Genomic DNA, 19,418 nt, shown 5'->3' on the forward strand with positions numbered 1-19,418 from the left:
CGTGTGACGTCTTTACATTACAAACAAACACACACTTTTTAAATGATTTACATGCATTTATGATTAATAATACAATATCATACCAACTGGAGTCAATGAGTACGAATAAAGACGTACTTAACAGGAAGATACAAGATGACAATTAATATGGCACATATTCGATTTGAAACATGAAGACAAACGAAACGACGTACACAAGAAAATATAAAAAGAATACAAATAACAGCTTTGTAACTTTAGCGTTAAATTCATTTTTGTGTTGTTTTTCCTCCCTAGTTTACTCATCAGTTTCTACCCAGCAGCCAGTTAACAACTGGGGAGAATAAAAGCGAACACATGCTTCCTGGATTTTCATTTATTGAATTACTCCATCACAGTGTGTCAGGCCACAACCCGAAATCCATTAACCAGCAAACTGCGGCAAACAAACATCGCCACCGTGAACCACAAGTCCCACGATGTTTGCGGCTGCTGTCAGAAAGAACCTTTCGGAAACTTTAAATTCGTAGCACACAAGGAACCACGTTGAAATAAATTTACCATGCGCAAGTTCACGCTCATATTCTGTACATGCTACATTAACTACACAAGTCCTAAGAGGCCATGCGTTATATTTTTTCTTTCTTGGTTTTTCTTGTTTAAACGCTCACTACCACGGTCGTGATTCTGCCTCTAGAACAATTTGTCATGTCTAGATTACGAGAAAATTAAGAAAGAAGTAATTTTTATAACGCATGGCCTCTTAGGACTTAGGACCGTAATTAACTAAGGACCGTAATTAACTAAGGACCGTAATTAACTAAGGACCGTGATTAACTAAGGACCGTGATTAACTAAGGACCGTGATTAACTAAGGACCGTAATAAAGAACCCGTGTGTTCTGTTTTATATTTATATATTTGCTAAACCAATTTCTTTTCACATTTACACTTGTTTGTTCACCAAATTCGCATTCTGGATTCTTTGTTCTAATACGAGTTAAAAAACTTACTTGCATCCGCCGGGTTCTTCGTCATACGTATACGCACAGAAATCCGTATATATCCGGTGGCTCTGGTATTTCACGTGAAATCAACCGGGCATAAAAGTTCGCTCAGCATGGCCATCTCTGAGCTCTTACTGCTTATTTCTCAAACTCAGAGCGAAAACATTTTGACAACAACATACTCACCATATTGGATTATTTTATGTTGAAAAGGAGAAATAAGAAAAGTTGATATTAAACCTTTAAAAAAAAAAAGCGTATGAGTAAATTATCAAACGGTGCACCTGAATTTTATTTACAGATATGAAGAAAGATTTATGGTTAAGGCTTCATAAGGATAGTTATTAGATTTAATAGCAGCTGTCATAACTGCTCTGTCAGAGAAAGTCATAGGCACAAAGAAATTAGGGCTGGGTGATATTGGTAGAATATCGAGATTATGAGAAAAAAAAAACCAGGAAATATCTCGGTGCAATTTCTGTTAATTTCTGATCATTTTTAAAATAAGGGTTAAAAATTAAATTCTTACAATTTAAGTGATAGATAGATTTTTGGTACTGAACCAAATGTCTACACGATATGTATCGTGATATGAATTTTTGGCCACATCGCCCAGCCCTAACAGAAATCCTGTCATCATTGATGCTAATATCAGACAACCACTGACTCAAAGTGATAGAAATTATCACTGCAATACAGCAAGAGAATGTGTGTACATGTGTTCAGGTGTGTGTGTGTGTGTGTGTGTGTTAGATTCTTCAGGTGCAATTAATCTGTATTTACCTGCATCACGTTAGATCTGTGTCTGTGTGTGTGTGTGTGTGTGTGTGTGTGTGTGTGTGTGTGAGAGACATGTGCACAGCTCAGTGCTTCAGGAACGACTGCATCATGTCTATGGGCAGAGGGAAGATAATGGTGGAGTTCTTCTCGGCAGCGATGGTGTTGAGGGTCTGCAAATAGCGCAGCTGCAGCGCAGACGGAGACTCAGCGATCACCAGGGAGGCTTCCTTCAGGGCTCGGGATGCGTTCATCTCTCCCTCAGCAGCAATCACCTGAGAGAGAGAGAGAGAGAGAGAGAGAGAGAGAGAGAGAGAGAGAGAGAGAGAGAGAGAGAGAGAGAGAATGAGAGAGAGAGAATGAGAGAGAGAGAGAGAGAGAAAGAGAGAATATCATCAATTTCAATCAGCTCCGATCAACTATCCAGTAATTCCTAATAATGGTTTGGAGTCATAATATAAACCTGTGATTCGTCTTGCAGCCAAAACAACTGTGTATAAATATTTGCACCCACTATTCAACATCACATTTAACAACCACAATCCTATTCATTAAAGCTTTTCAATAATTTTCATTAATCCTATTCAATATCGCCCCTTTTGGTGAATATGAGCAAAGACGGCTGTAAAGGTTTTGTTTTGATGTTTTGATTCACAAAAACAGTTTTGTAATAAAAAATAATAATAAATTGTTGCCCAATTATTGCCATTCCGTATGACTCCGTATGAGTAAAGCATATTTGAAGCATAATTTTTAATGATATTTTATTTTTGGGTGCACCTGGGAACAGGAAACTGTATTCACCATGACTTCCTGATTCACAGGGGTTTAAACATGAGGTAACATCTCAATTTCCTTTAATATTCATCACAATGGGTGAGACCAAAAAACAGAGCTGTGAGGTGCAGCAAAAAACGGCTTCTACGGCTTCTTGCGTTTTTCTCTTAGTTCTCTTTTAGGTTTTTTTGTGTATTTGTATGCTTAAGAATTGTTTTCCATTTTATTTATTTTGTAGTCAGTTGGTCTGGCAGATGTCCAAACCCGAGCGGGTTTCCATGGACTTTGAGCCACTGAGCCTTAACCAATTGCTATTTTGAGTTTTTTGTTATTTCCGTCTCTTTGTTGCTCAACTTGTCAGATCGATGCAATATAAAGAGGCATATTATAATGATTATGATTATTATTAGCAGTAGTAGTTGTATTATTAATTGATCTCCAACACCCTTGTTCTAATACATAATTTCTATAGTAACAACTCAATCAAAAGACTTTTATGCTCCATATACATTTTATGAATTTTATGTTATTTAAGAGGACAATTTATCGTAAAGTGGTTTTCTGAGGTATTTTTTATGGTGTTTGTAAGAGTCTCAAAATGTTTGTAAGAGTCTCAGGACAGTCTTCAGGGTGTTTTATCAGCCACTTTTTTCACTTTAACAAAAATTTCCTGGTAAGAACATACTTGTCATTGCTGACCCCTGAGTTGGTTTGCTCATGGTTCATTTATTTATCAACATGGTTTCCTTGTTTGCTACGAAAATAAACAGTTTCCGATGGTTATGGGAAAGGGTCGTTCTGAGAGCAGCTGCCTGACTTAAGACGCGTGATAAAGCCAAGAATGTTCCAAATATAACAATAGGTTTTAATCAGAAAGACGGGCTGGTTCACGTCCTGTTTTACTCGCGTTCCCGTTTTAATACCTAGAAGGACATCATACATTTTCTTTCATTTCCACTGTTGCTGATATGATTTAGTTTAGTATATAACGAAGAATAAATGGACTTAAAAGAGTAAAATAAAAAAAATATTCTATACTGACAGATGTGGAAAGCTGGTCTCTAAATATTCTGAATCAAGCCTGTGCCATGTGCATGAATAAATCCTATCATATGTAAGGATTAGCATGTCTTGTGTGTCTTACTTTAGCTCTAGCCTCCCTTGTAGCCTCAGCTTCAGCAGCCATGGCTCTCTGGAGCTGCATTGGCAGTTTCACGTCTTTAATCTCCACACGCTCCACCTTAATGCCCCAGTCATCTGTTGCATCATCCAGAGTGGACTGGAGGAGAGAAAAAGAGCAGACGTCTGTTATTTCATTTGTTTTCAGTAGTCCTGAATCTTGAGTCAATCCAACCAGGAACTTCCACCCATAATGTTGTTTTTTTCTGCACCATTCTGTGAAAACTCAAACTGATGTCAAATAGAATACTCAAACCAGCTCATCTGGCACCAGTAACCTCCAGAGAAATCAGATTCCTCTCTGAGGTTTGATGTGTACATTTAATTATGCTCTTGGCATGTATCTGATTGGCAGATTGGATAACTGGATGATTGTGCAGGTGTACTGGTGGATATTGAGTGAACAGTGCTGGCAATCTGACCTTACACTATAATCATGAAATGAAACAAAACCCTATACTACGGCTACGGGACCACAGTACCTTAAAGAGGAAAGATAGATGACGTCTACTCAATTTGGACTTGCTGATTTGAGACATGATGGTATCCTCCATACCATACCAGTAAGTAACTTGACTAAAATGCCAATGTGCGTCTCCTTCACCTGCATACTGTGGGCGATCTCTTCGCGGTCAGACAGGATCTCGGCCAGGTTCTTAGTGCCCAGGACGTTCCTGAGGGTGGTTTGTGCCAGGAGGCGAGTAGCAGCGTCGGCGTTGGTGATGTTGGCCACAGCCAGCGTAGCGTTCTGCACGCGGTAATACACGACGCCGTCCACGCTCACGGTCACAGAGTCTTTAGTGAGCACCTGAGCACACACAAACACACACACACACACCGGACACACAACATGAGTAATAACAACAAACAGAGAGTGTTTACCAACTCAACAGGTCCGTCCAGTTACATTAAACTGATGTACAATTCAGGTGATGCACGACAACTGTTATGAGAAAATAATCAGTGTGACAGCAGTGTGTTCCCTTCAGATCACAACAACATTCAGAATTATTATAAACATTTTCATTTCAATTATTAATGAACGCAGTTATTTTAAAACTTTCGAATTAAAACCACGATCAATGTAATGAAATTCCTGTCACGTGGCTGCTGGTGTGGTATATGGACAAGTATATGTATTAGGGATGTGCATCTCCATAACCGAGGCCGATGCGATTGGCATCTCGATGCGTAGCCAAAAATACGAGACATTAAAGAGCGATATGAAACCGGAGCGCTGCGCTCGAGCCCCTACCGCGGTGCAGTGCGATCTGATTTCAGACACATAACAATTAACACATTTTCCTAAAAGTGCCTTCTGACGTCTAAACGTCTAGCCTTTATCATGAACAGGCCTTTGTGGTGCAAAAAGGAGAAGAAGAAAAAAATGATGAAATGAAATCGGACGTTCTTTTCCCGTTCGCCTAGCATCAGTGGTGCTGAAAGAAGAAGCGCCTGAGAAGCGACGAGAAGCCGATCTGGTGGATATAAAATATTGGTCACAAGTTATTGGTGACTTTCTAAATAATAAAAGTATAACGTAGATACTAATAATTATATAAATAAAGCATTTTTTAATGTGTTGAAATCGATGATACAAATGCCAACTTGTAATCGGCGCACACTTTTTCAAATGCGAAACACTGAAAAACCATCCCTAATGTGTATGTATATGTATGTGTATATATATATATATATATGTATATGTTCAGGTTGTGAATGGAGGGTGGTGACGAGGAAGGTGACTGGGAAAGATCACACACCTGTGATGGATTAAAATATGATTCAGTGAGCAGCAGAAGGGATAAAAATGAGAGAGAGAGAAAAAGAGAGAGACAGAGACACACACACACACCCCTTCTGTGTTGTTATCCCAATGCCCACCTCCAATTTCCTCTTCCCCGAAGCCCTTAACTTTCCACAATATACATACAGGTATAGATAGATAGATAGATAGATAGATAGATAGATAGATAGATAGATAGATAGATAGATAGATAGATAGATAGATAGATAGATAGATAGATAGATAGATAGATAGATAGATAGATAGATAGATAGATAGATAGATAGATAGATAGATAGATAGATAGATAGATAGATAGATAGATAGATAGATAGATAGATAGATAGATAGATAGATAGATAGATAGATAGATCTCACCTCCTGTGGGGGGATGTCAAAAGTAATGGTACGCATGTCGACGTTGATGAAGCTGTCCGTACAAGGTAGTATGAAGAATAGACCTGCATGATACACCACCACACCACACAGCGACACACACAACCAGGGAGAAAACAAAAATCACGTTAAGTCATCTCAACACGTTGCAGGAGCAGCCCCCAGAGAGCTTTCTGTTTATAAATGTATACTTGGATTACACTGGAAACATCCTGGAAGTGAGTCGAGTTTGTTAGCTTGTTTGCATTGACATCGTCAGGAAATGACGACTCGAAGTGAAACCCCGGGCAGTTTTGGCACACGGCGATACAGACCCCCCCCCATGCTAACTTACATGACTTACATTGTCCGGTTTAACTTCATTCAAAGCTCAGGTTCAGCACCAACAGTAACAGACACAATAGAATTGGGACATCTGACTTTTAATTACCCTTATAAAAAATTTCCCAGCATGACAATGCCCCGGTGCACAAAGCCAGTTCCAGGAAGAAATAGTTTACATGGATAAGAGTTAAAGATCTTGACTGACCTGCTATAGAGCTCAATCCCAGGCCTCCTCAACTCACCTACAGTAAATTTTTACCTGACTTTTACTTTTACTAAACACCCTTGTAGTTGAGCACAACTCTCCAAATGCACACTCAAAAAATCTGGTAGAGTTTTTCCCAGAAGAGTGGAGGTCAACAGCAAATGGGGGATAATTAGAGAATAAGATGTTCAAAATAAATATACCACAGATCTAACGGTAAGATGTCTGCGAACGTTTGTCCTTATAGTTTAGCAAACCCCCACCTTCCGATCGGTAACCCAGCGCCTTAACCGCTGGAGCCACCACTCCCCGTTTAGCGAACTTATTTAATTTTTTTACAATGAGCCAGCCAAAGTGGCAACGGAACCACAATATGATGTTTAATTGTACTTAATACGAAGACCTTTTCTCCAGCTCTGATTTGGGAAAAATTCCCTGATAATTTGCTTTTGGATTCTAATAAAAGTTTCCAGGATTCACCTTTATAACCTGTATTAGATTTTGCAAACAACAATACATAAACTGCTTATTAAAGCTGGTGCCTGTTGATTAAATTGTACTTTTGCACAGAGCAGTGATGGAAAGCAAAGCTTCTAAAAACGCACTGTTGAAAGCAAACATGTACGTGAAAGCCAACGCTTAACAAAAAACTGGTGACTGGGAAGCGAGCCAAAGTGCGGCTAGGTTTTGTTTGTTGTTATGGAGCTCTTTCGCCATGCTTACGGCTCCAGTGGAGGACATAATAATGAGCAAAGACGAGATCCTCCTCTGCTTTCGGGCCATCAGCAGGTCAGAGAGAGCGAGGCTACGAGGCTGCCTAGTTCTAATGTTAGTTACTTCTCTAAGCCATGACGGGAGGAATCCCGCAAGGTCAAATTCCTAAACACTGACGAACAGGATGGCAAATACTATAACTATAAATAAGTTACAGCGAGTTTAAGATTTGTAAATGAGCCGGCGCACGTCTTTTAAATAGCTGCTGCCAATTCACACAACAGATTAGGAGCGAGAGAGGGTAAAGTTTATCGTGACCAACCTCAGTGTGGGCTTGGATAAGAATAAAATTGTAGAGGAAAAAAAATATAAATGAATAATAAGAAAGAAAAAATGTGAACAGAATTCAGGGGAAAAAAAAGAAAGAAAAAAAATTATATATATATTTTTCTAAACAATTCAATACATTATAGAGAGAAAATATTCTTAAAAAAATTGATAAAAAATAGCAATAGAATTCTAGAAACAGTAGTGAAATTTACAAAAAAAATAGGATTGACAATAAAATTCGAAACAAAATATGACCAAAAATGCCATGAAACTTACGTTAATGAATTACTTTCAAAAAATCCTTCGATATGATGTGATTTGATATTGCACTCTTTGGATGAGGCGATTTAATAGATGATATTTCAAAGCGACCCTCCGGAATGATCGCATCGATCAGACTCGATTTGATGAGCGCTACGTTCGACATCACGTCACTGTGGCAACCGAGTCAAAGTTCATAAAGCAGGCTAATGAATTACACTGCGTGATGCATTTAGAGAATTAGACGCTGCAGATGGGGGGGGGGGGAATGGGGGGGTTGGAGGTCAAAGCTGGACCAGGACTAATCTAATGTAACGGCCCTGAGCAGGCAGACGCATGTGCACAAGATGAACGAGTAGCTACCTAACGAGGTTAACCGATGTCTTTTTTTCATTTCTAAGCAGGACGGATTTGTTTAACGGGGTAAAGAAGCTTCTCTGATCACTGCTGCATGTGCAAAAAAAAATTTTCGATTCTAAATTTCGAAATCTCGCATTAAAGAAAATCGAAAGATAAGAAAAATTAAGCTTCCTGGATTTCCCACGGGTTCGTTTCTGCTCATCCCCTGTGCAGATTTGTGCTTATGCAAGCCTGAGTCTGCAGATCTTTTGTTCTTCAAATCAGATTTGATCTTAGCTGGCATTACGGAACAGCCCCTGCGAAGGACGATTGTTGAATGTCGGCCAACAGGAATGGAAAAACAGTTGCACTTTGTTTTATTTTTCCTCTTTGTACCAGGTCTCTCCGTGTACCGCGCTGACATTGTGGCAGGCGAGGAGGGAGTGAAAATACAAGATAACGAACCTGATGTGATGCGACTGAACATATACGGGAGTGAAGACGATCCTTTTCCTTCAACCCCGAATCCCAGTACACTACACAGATTTACACCAAAAAATAAAAATGCTTTAATTTAGTAATTATTAATTGTCAATTTTTATGATTTGGAACGCTTGTCTGATTACTTATGCTTGGATGCCCACTACAGATGTAATAGCTATATAATATATAATATCTATCTATATAATAGCTAATAATTTCATCGCCAGACTGTTTTTTTTTAATCCTCTGTTGTATGTAAATGCACAAGAAACTCCGCCCCTTTCATTAATGTACGTAAACTTTACCATGTCAACAGTCTTCGTTATACAAACACCCATTTATCATTAGCTTTAATTATGTGGAGCGTCTGTCATTCAATTCCTAAATCAACATCTTTGGAGCAGACAAGTCAGGAATTTATTTGTAATATGATAGAAAGAAGTGCAAACATCATCAAATATTAAGTGGTGAACTGGTCTGTAAGCACGCAAACTACACGCTTTGGCTTCTGGGGAGTTTGTTCAGTCTTGTACCGACTATAGTATCAGGTCGAATACTTATTCGACATCAGTTTTTAAGGGCGAGTGATCGTTTCTGAACTGCAGTCCTTAGTCCCGTGATCTTTCTTCGACAACTGACAAAGGCATATTTAAGCATTTTTTATAGCGCAGCATTACACTAAAGTTAAACAAATGAACGTATAAATACGTTCATACGCACATACGTGTACAGTATCTCATCATTTCAGCAGCCTTTTTATTCTCAAAGGAAAATACTATAGAAATAAAACTGGATATATTTGAGAGTAGTCGATGTGCAGCTCGTATAGCAGTACAGATTTACAGTCCTCAACTCAACATACAGCCAAAACTAGTGAGTACACCCTGAGTGATAACAGCCACAGGACCATTAAAATGTATGTATATCTTGTATTAGAGCAGTTAAAATTTGGTACTTTAAGTTCAATTCTCTTATACTGACTCCTGGATGTTCAACATGGCACCTCATGGGGAAAAGAAACCCCATCCACGAAGACGGCCGAGGCTCTAAGAAGATCGCAAGGGTCTATCAAAGGAGTTGAGTCCTCGTGCTGAAGCTGCTTCAAAAAAGCAGAGTTATGAGTGCTGCGGCGTTGCATTAGAGGTTGCCGCACACTGCAGCAAGTCGGTTTGCGTACTGAAGCTGGCTCGAAAGAAAATCAGTTTCCAAGAGCGTGAATTACTGGAACCATGTCCTGTGGTCTGGTGAGACTAAGATAAACTTGTTCAGATGGTGTCCAGCATGTGTGGCGACGCCCTGGTAATGAGTACAAAGAAAATTGTGTTCTGTCTAAAGTCAAGCATGGTGGTGGTAGTATCATGGTCTGGGGTGGGTCTGGAGTGCTGCTAGTACTGGGGGATCTGCGGTTCATTCAGGAAAACATGGATTCCAACATATACTATGGCAGTCTGAAGCAGAACATGACGTCCTCCCTTCAGAAACTGAGCCGAACGGCAGTTTTCCGACATAATAACGACCTCAAACACACCGCCAAGATGACAACTGCCTTGCTGAGGAAGCTGAAGGTGATGGAGTGGCCAAGTATGTCTCTGGATAAATTGAACTAAAACACTTAGGGTGGAAATAAACCAGTGGTGGGGTTTTTTTAGCCTCTAAATGCATGTCCCTAATTTTCTACCTGGTGGGAATTCAGTCATTTATTAATGAAATATAGTGAAGTATAAAGTACTAGTAGTAAAACTAGTTTTTTGAAGCTTTGATTATAAAAAACTGGTATTATGAAGGACTAAGTCTTACCAGGTCCTTTGGCTCCTCCTCGCAAAATACGCCCCAGGCGAAAGATTATAGCGCGTTCATACTCCTTCACAATCTAGAAAGATGAGAAATCCTTGGGGTTATAATCAGAGAACCCGATGTCCATTCTCCTTCAAAATGTATAGATTAAAAAAAAATAATAAAGAAGTAAGAATAAAACTATGCTGAATGTTAATTCTACCTGGGTATCTACTGCGAATATCTAATATTTTGTCAATATTTGTCCAGAAATTCGATTCCTATGAGTTTTAAGGACGGTTTTCATTTTCATTCCGTTTGTAGCTCAATAGTTAAGGCTTTGGGTTGCATGATGAAGGTTCAAGCCACAGCCCTTTCTGAGGTTTGGTGGCCCGTAACACTCTCTGCTCCAGGGGTTCTGAAAACAAGGCTGATCCTGTACTCTGAGCCCAGTTTCCTTACAAGCCGGGATATGCAAAGAAAGAATTTCACTCTGTGTCAATGTAACAAGTAAAAACCCTTTCACGATTCGGAAGCTTGCTTCTAGAAAAGTGTTCAAATAATATTTGATGCTCTGTAGTACTTAAATGGGAATCTTTAGTTTACTCTCATCAGAAACGACGCCAATGTCCTAAACCTCATCGTTTCTGAAATTAGCAAGTCTGAAACATTTATGTACCTTAATGCACATCCATATGGAGATGGGCAGAGTGAGGATGACAAGGAAGATTGAGAACAGCACCAGGAACCAGCCACAGAAGCCAATACTACTGTCTTGGCCCTCAAGAGCTACAAGAAAGAGAAAATATATAGAGATTTTACAGACGGTAACCATTCCATCTTCATAAAACAACTCATAAGCACTAAGGACTACATACAAAACATGTTTTTAACCAAACCCATTTGTACATATCAACGAGTCAGCTTGTATATTCATATATTTGTTACCACATAACAGATTTATTGCAATACTACTGGTGTAATGGTGCACGTATATACATGAGGAACATAGTTAAAAATCCGAGTTTCCTGTGGGGCGGTTTAAGCGACGGACCGCAAGTTTGTTTAGACTCCGTTTCGCACTTTGAGCGCATTTTTATTATGATTCAACTTCTAAATAAACGCAACAATGCCAGGGGTATAAAAAAAAAAGAAAAAAAAAAAAGAAGAAGCTAGAGTTAGCGCAGTGTCACTGTGGCTACTCGCTCGGTTTTTAGCATGCATAATAAAGCTAAAGAATTCATAGCGTTAGCATTAGCCGCTAAACAAGAATTTGTCAATTTAATTGATACCAAATTTGATCAATGTTCAATCAATTATTAGTTATAATATTTAATAATATTTTTTAATAATAAAATATTTTTAAAACATTTATTTTTATATATGATTTAACCAAGCAGGCATTGTTTGTCAATTTTTTTCAATTGTGATGATCACAAATGTTAAGATAAGATAAACCTTTATTCCTTCCATAAAATTTATTCGTAATAACAATAAAGTGCGTTAATAAAAAAAACAATTGCAGACAAACACTAGATGACGAAGCTTTCGAATGATTACTTACATTAGTGATTCGTTCAACTTTATTTCATATATTGAGATTTTGCAGCGACTTATGAGGAAATATCGTTATATTTTTCACGTCACTGGAAACTGAATCAGCCTTATCAGTGCCAAAACTTGTGCAAACAAAAAACTGTTTCACAACCAAGTCTGAGATTCGCTCATCAAGCAGCACCTCTAAACAGCCTCAATGTTCATCCTTTATTGTCTTTCAGTTATCTTTTTCATAACGCGTACAAACAATAAACAAAAAAATCATTTTGATGTTATTATATAGTCTATTGCATGTTTTACAGGATTAGTTGTTGAATAAAATCAAGCATTTCAAAACACTTGAAACAAATCATGCAAAAACAAAACAAAACAAAAAAAAATCTATCAAATCAAGCAATTTTCTTTCCTCCGAGCCACTCTTTACCTTTAAGGTCAGCAGCTGTGTAACCGCAATCATCTAAAAACAATAAGCAGTGCAGTGTTTACTACACCCGATACTCGCACAGTTCTTAGTGAAAACAAAAACAAGTCCAACCTACTAAACAAATAATACATGTTTAATATGCAGTCAAATAATAATAACACTAACTATTCATCTACAAGTGTATTAGAAAATCCTGGTATTTTTTCTTTTTATTTGTTTATTTATTATAATAATGTTTTTGTTGTTTAGTTTAAATGTTTAGTTTCAATGCAGTTTTCCTTTAAAGCTGGCGTTGCAGAATACACTTTGTTAATAACACTGTGATCTCAGCCCAGAGTTGGGGTGGCAGGGAAATGCTTTATGGGTGGCAGGGAAGATCTTTTAGAGGTGGCAATGGAAATATTTTGGGAGTGGGAGGAGAAATATTTACGGGGTGGTAAGGGGGATATTTAAGGGGTGACAGTGGAGATATTTTATAGGTGGCAGGGGAAATCTTTTAGGGGTGGCAATGGAAATATTTTAGGAGTGGGAGGAGAAATTTTATGGGGTGGTAAGGAGGATATTTAAAGGGGTGGCAGGGGGATAGATAAGGGGTGGCAGGGGAGATATTTGAGGGGTGGCAGGGAAGAAATTTTAGGGGTGGCAATGGAAATATTTTAGGAGTGGGAGGAGAAATTTGATGGGGTGGTAAGGAGGATATTTAAAGGGGTGGCAGGGGGATAGATAAGGGGTGGCAGGGGAGATATTTGAGGGGTGGCAGGGAAGAAATTTTAGGGGTGGCAATGGAAATATTTTAGGAGTGGGAGGAGAAATTTTATGGGGTGGTAAGGAGGATATTTAAAGGGGTGGCAGGGGGATAGATAAGGGGTGGCAGGGGAGATATTTTACGGATGGCAGGGGAAATATTTGAGGGGTGGCAGGGAAGAAATTTTAGGGGTGGCAATGGAAATATTTTAGGAGTGGGTGGAGAAATTTGTACAGGGTGGCAATGGGGATATTAAAGGGGTGCCAGGGGAATATTTAAGGGGTGGCAGAAGAAATATTTTCCAGGGTGGCAGGAGAGATACTTTAGGGGTGGTAAGGGAAAGTTTTTAAGAGTGGCTGGGGAAAAAAACTTAGCTGCGACAGGGTCTCCTGGGTCACCATGTGGCCACACCTCAATTTCATAACAGTGCTTTATACATGTTCCTGCACATTTAAGTGCTGTCCCAGGCCTAACACACACACACACACACACACACACACACACACTTCACCTCAGGAAGGATGTCTGGTTCGCTGATTACATGAATGAAAGAAAATCACTAGCATGTGCTGGACTGTGCAGGAACACACACTATACATACTATACATAGTAAAACCTCGGTGCACGAGGGCCTTGTAGTACGAGAATATCAATGTACGAGAGATTTTACTAGAATAAATATTTGTAGGAATACAAATACGCTCCATGCTCAGTCTCGTCGTTCTCCTGTGTGAATATTGTGCTGGGGTTTTTTTTTTTATATATTTTTTATTTTATTGTTTTAACTATAAACTTAGCATTGTGGGTCCCATGAAGTGTAGTAATAATGCTGGAAAGAAGGATGTGAAAGAAGAAAAAAAGAAATTGTAAAAAAAGAAATCATGAAAACAAGATCTTTGTCTGCAATATATGATGCATGTCTGGTTCAAGTACAATCATAAACATAAACATATATTTCTTTGGTTAATAATTTACTACTTTATACGTTTATACCTTGTTAAAAGTATATGCGTGTGTGTATAATTATGCATAACACGTTATTCATCTCGTACATCGAGGTTTCGCTACTATATCAGAATTCACAAATAACTTGATTTGTTACTTTAATGAAAGTATTGTAAACATACATATGTTTTTTATAGAAATATAATAAATACAGAACTCGCCATCAGTACTACCCTGTGCGGTAAATTAAAACCAGCGAGGCTCCGCCCATCGCAACCGCCGACATTCAATAACAGCTCGGGACTGGAATTTATTAACGGGGTCGGTGTACGTTACCTGACTGTCGCTCCTTCTTCTTATTCTCTCTCACGGTAAACGAATCATTAGTGTCCTCCATATCGGAAAATTAGCGCGACGCAACACACACAAACAAACCGCAATCCCAACCGCTACAGTGACGGAGCCCGGATTAAAGCCAGCTGTAGCGGTGGTCAACAGCAGGGATAAAACCCCGCCCCTCGTTCTGATTGGCTACTACTGACCTTACGCCACACCCCATTGCTTTTATAACGACTCAGTGCGTCTGCCATGTTTTGGAGGTCCAGATTGATCTGTAAACAAACCTAATAGGATTTTCGAAGAATTTTTTTAGAAGTTTATAGGATTTTCCAACGTTAATATGTTACTTTGTGCTCCTCCATGACTATCCATAAATGTGATAAATCATATCTCATGTCTAAATATTATTATTTTTAATATAAGACAGAATATGCGGGTCTTTATTTTAAATCTTACTGCTGCCATCTAGCGACAGATATTAAAAAGCTCGAGGGTTAAATAATAATAATAATAATAATAATAATAATAATAATAATAATAATAATAATAATAATAATAATAATGTAGTGGAAGAATAAGAACTTTTACCCAGTATATGGGGGGTTCAAATGTTAATATTTAAATTTTAATATTCAAACAAATGTAAACAAAATTCAATGGCGAAATATATAAATAGTAATAATAAAATAATAATAATAATATTTATTAATAATAATAATAATAATAATAATAATAATAATAATAATAATAATAATGAAGAAGTACATTTACCATATGCAAGTTTAAATATAAATAAAAAATGTAAAAGTGTTAAATCGTTATTACTTAATCAATGATAACAGTAATAATAATAATAATAATAATAATAATAATAATAATAATAATAATAATAATAATAATAATAATAATAAATGCTTAGAATCTGCTTAATGCTTTGAATCTAACGGTTTTCTTCTTCTTCTTTCGGCTTCTCCCATTAGGGGGCGCCACAGCGGATCATCCGTCTCCATACCCCCTGTCCTCTACATCTGCCTCTTTCACACCAACTACCTGCATGTCTTCCTTCACCACATCCATAAACCTCCTCCTTGGCCTTCCTCTTTTCCTCCTTCCTGGTGGCTTCATCCTCAACATTCTCCAACTGATATACCCCATGTCCCTCCTCTGAACATGTCCAAACATCTCAATCTCACCTCCCTCACCTTGTCTCCAAAACGTCCTACATGCTCTGTCCCTCTAATAAACTCATTTCTAATCCTGTCCATCGTCGTCACTCCCAACGAAAACCTCAACATCTTCAGCTCTGCCACCTCCAGCTCCACCTCCTGTCTTTTACTCAATGCCACTGTCTCTAATCCATACAACATCTCAGGTCTCACCACAGTCCTATAAACTTTCCCTTTCATTCTTACAGATACTCTTCTATCACAAATCACTCCTACTATCACTCTTCTCCACCCACTCCACCCTGCCTGCCCTCTTTTATTTTTATTTGTGTCTATCTATCTATCTATCTATCTATCTATCTATCTATCTATCTATCTATCTATCTATCTATCTATCTATCTATCTATCTATCTATCTATCTATCTATCTATCTATCTAACTAACTATCTATCTGTTATAGAAAAATATCATAAGTTGTTAGAAAGTAAAAACAAAAAAAATAAAAAAATAAATCTATGGAGAACCCGATGTTGATAATTAGCAGGTGACATCATGACAGATGATCATTAATATTTTATGTACATGCAAAATAGTGAGCTGTGATTTCAGCAACATTATCAAGCAACAAGTTAAACAGCAATCAAACAACAAGTTATATTTATAACTATCAAAACAAATGAACAACAGATCCAATAGGATGAATTAAATCATTCTTCCAACCAAACCTAAGGAGTGTGTGGCCTGATGTTTCCTCACTTCCCCATTAACTTTAGTTAGTGAGCAGGACAGATCACTGGTGTCTCTGTTGGCTGGTGGATATTCACATCTCACACTGATTAGTATGATCGATTGTTTCGTTCGTGTTTAACGAGCCCTAAAAAATATCGCTATTAGTGTTTCTCCATTGTAAATCCAAACAAGACTTTAAATTACAGGTGAACACATATGAGCTTATAAAAGCAATAAAACATAAATAAAGATAATCTGATATGAGGTTTGACTTGTAATTTACTTTGAAACGTAATTCGGTGGAAAAAATCATCACCTCTAATTCGTCTGTTAAAATGATTCCATATGAATAATCCTGTCTGGTTAAATACTGAGTATGAAGCTGTTCTTGTACTGAGGCGTTCATTTTAAGGAGCAAAACTGGCAAGTATGAGAACATGGACCTAGTAAGCTGGTACTCAAAATGCTCAAGCTCAGAAGCTCAACTCTCTTTTTCCTTCGTTTTCTGGGCAGCCGTCCAGAAAGCCCCTTAGCCCATTCCCTTCCATTTCCTAGAGGTGTGATTATCCTGAGAAAGTAAGGTGAAAGTACGTACTGCATGCTGGAGTGGGCTGGGACTCCATGCCGGATAATCCTCTTTTAATTAGGCTAAGGAGATGGGGATATGGGCCCCCCTTGGCTTAGTCACAGCACATTGACAAAGCATCAAGCTGGGACAAGTGCATATCGCTGTCCGGCAGCAGCCAGTTAAGGCCTAATGCCACCTTCTCAGGCATGAAAATATGCTCTTGTTTTACCAAGAAGCCAAACATTGACGTTTTTGTGAGCTTCCTTTGACTCATTGCATCTCAGAAACCCGGGGAAAGCCTCAGACGACATGCAGTGACTGAGATATGAACAGTGGTTGATAAAAAAGCATTACAGATAGATAGATCTTTTTAGTATAGTTAAACTCTTAATGCTTATCTTTCATATTATCTGTTTTTTGGCAACAAGTGATTAAAAAACAGTCTCAAAAGTCACCAATAACAATTCATTACACTGTGTGTCCAAGCTGGTGGTGATGCAACATAGTCAAATTTGCATAATAATTCAATTAGATTTATTTTAAAATAAATAAATAGACTGCTATATAATGATACGATTAATGCCACCCCAATAAGCTATATCCCTAACACAAAACAGTGGTGTGGTAGAATACAGCATAAGCTATGAAGCTAGCATAAACAACACAACCTGCTCCTGAATCTGACTGCAGTAACAGTATTTGGCCAGAAGACGGCAGTATTGCTCTTCAAACAGCTCATGTGCACAGAATTAATAGATGGCATTCAGTGGTGCCATCCTCAGCGTGGGAAAAGCTGCTGAAGCTTCCTGCCATCTGTTTCCTCCTCTAAAAGCACAGATACTGAAATATGTCGGCCAAATTAATTTAAACAATGTCCGGATTCATTTTATCTCACTAAGTCCAGTAGTTCTGGAAGCACCCCTATAAACAAACCCTTTTTCGTTTTAAAACATATTGGAAATTGTACCATTTAATGCTAATTATAATTGTTGATCATTTCAAGCACAAGCATTTTTACACAAATATCTTACAGGAGCAATGAAAAATAAGAGTGTGAATTACCGTAATTTGATTTCAATTTGATTTTGATTAACGACCAAAAATAATAGCCACTTGCTAGAAATGATGCCTTGAAACTAAAATATTATAAAGATGTATAAAACATTATAAAATGTAAATAGGAATGAAAGTATCCATTAACAACTAATGTGCATAAAAGTTTGTATTATTTTATGCAAATATTTGATTCAGAACTTGGATTGAGAACGTACTTAATCCATGTAAATACTGACACTTTGAAATAACAATATTAAAGAAATATTTAAAACTTTATAATTCCACACAAGCACAGAAATCAATCATAAATAAAAAAAAAAAACAAGTATTCCACTGAGCAATTTTATTTAGTGTAAGGATGAACTTAACTTTAGACGCTTACAAGAAAATTAACTAAAGATAACTAAAGTATTAGTTGCATTAAACGGATATTTTGCTGATGGATTTTGCTTCGTCCTGTTGTGCTAAAATGGTGGAAAACTCGAAAGGATGTTTTGCATTCTGCCCCATCTTTCTCTGTGAAATGAGTTTTCTGTCACAGAGGATCGAGGACCCACACAGCTGCTCTTCCCTGAGCAGGCGTACATAAAACATAAAAAGGCAAGTCTATATGAAAAATGCACAGAGCCGTGGATTATAATGCGCTTGATATCCTCCTGTTGTTGAGAAGACAGAAGGGGAGAGTGAGAGAGAGAGTAAAAGAGAGAGAGAGATGGAGTGAATGAGAAGCAGAGAAAGACAGAGAGGGAGAGTTAGAGAGACCTGCCCTGAATTGATTTCCTCTTCCACTAGAATGGGTTTGATGGCAGGCCTGGATGAGCGCCTGTGCAAACATTTACCCACAGTGCACCATCTTCCGATCGCATTACAAAGATTGATTGTTCACTCCCAATCTCACCTACTGCTGTTTCATTGGCCAGCGCGAAATCAAACACCGGTTTGAAACAGGGAAAATTGGAAAAAAGGAGGGACTTGGGAAGCACGGGGGGTGGGGTGGGGGGGGGACAGGCAAGCTGGCAATAAAGCGTAAAGGACAGCGAGGACAGGCGTCTTCAGCAAACCCGCCGCCTCCGTGCTGAAATGGCTTGGGAGTAATTAAAGGTGATAATTTATATCATGTGTTTGAGGGAAGGTAATGCCATAATGTAGCCGTAGAGACCTCAGTGATACAGACATCACCGTGAGCCAGATCTAACTGGACGCAGCGATGGTTTACAAGGTGACCCGGGGCTTTTACCCCAGACTTTTCCAGCCCATTCGCCATCCATTTCCAATCAAACCGATATTATCAGGGAACCGAGTACTGACACTTCCAAAGGCACTTCCAATTTTTCCATCAATATCTGAGTGGCTGAAATTAATGCGAGCTAAACATGACGGAGGTTAGACTGTGAAAGGGCAGCAGGGGCTGTGGAGTAGGGAAGCGAGCGCTGATGAGGGGCGCTGACCTTACACAAGCTGGGTCAGTACACAAGGAGGGGCATCTTGGCTAAGCTAATACACCCCCCCCCCCTCCCCATTCCTAGCAGTTCATCCAACAAAGGTAAGGCACAACAGAT

At 38.4% G+C, this 19,418-nt stretch overlaps 1 protein-coding gene across 2 annotated transcripts; it reads right to left on the reverse strand.

Moving 5' to 3' along the window:
* Positions 1 to 35: 35 nt before the first annotated feature.
* stom (stomatin) lies at positions 36 to 14,508 on the reverse strand. 2 transcript variants are annotated; one of them, XM_083564185.1, is made up of 8 exons: positions 14,337 to 14,508; positions 12,311 to 12,343; positions 11,009 to 11,118; positions 10,354 to 10,426; positions 5,883 to 5,965; positions 4,323 to 4,526; positions 3,684 to 3,818; positions 36 to 2,037 (listed from the first exon to the last, which is right to left on the reverse strand). In XM_083564185.1, the coding sequence occupies exons 1-8, from the start codon at positions 14,395 to 14,397 to the stop codon at positions 1,849 to 1,851; spliced, it is 888 nt and encodes a 295-aa protein (XP_083420311.1). In that variant the 5' UTR covers positions 14,398 to 14,508; the 3' UTR covers positions 36 to 1,848. The 2 variants fall into 2 exon arrangements, with proteins under 2 accessions (XP_083420311.1, XP_083420312.1); XM_083564186.1 differs by lacking the exon at positions 12,311 to 12,343.
* Positions 14,509 to 19,418: the final 4,910 nt, after the last annotated feature.

The sequence above is a fragment of the Silurus aristotelis genome (genome assembly GCF_946808225.1).
Source record: "Silurus aristotelis genome assembly, chromosome: 16".
Classification (NCBI taxonomy): domain Eukaryota; kingdom Metazoa; phylum Chordata; class Actinopteri; order Siluriformes; family Siluridae; genus Silurus; species Silurus aristotelis.

Coding starts and splice junctions, on each gene's coding strand:
- stom (XM_083564185.1), bottom strand. CDS start 14,397: ATGGAGGACACTAATGATTCGTTTACCGTGAGAGAGAATAAGAAGAAG. Junction 11,119..12,310: donor CACAGCTGCTGACCTTAAAG/GTAAAGAGTGGC, acceptor TCTTTCTTGTAG/CTCTTGAGGGCCAAGACAGT. Junction 5,966..10,353: donor AGGAGGAGCCAAAGGACCTG/GTAAGACTTAGT, acceptor TGTATCATGCAG/GTCTATTCTTCATACTACCT.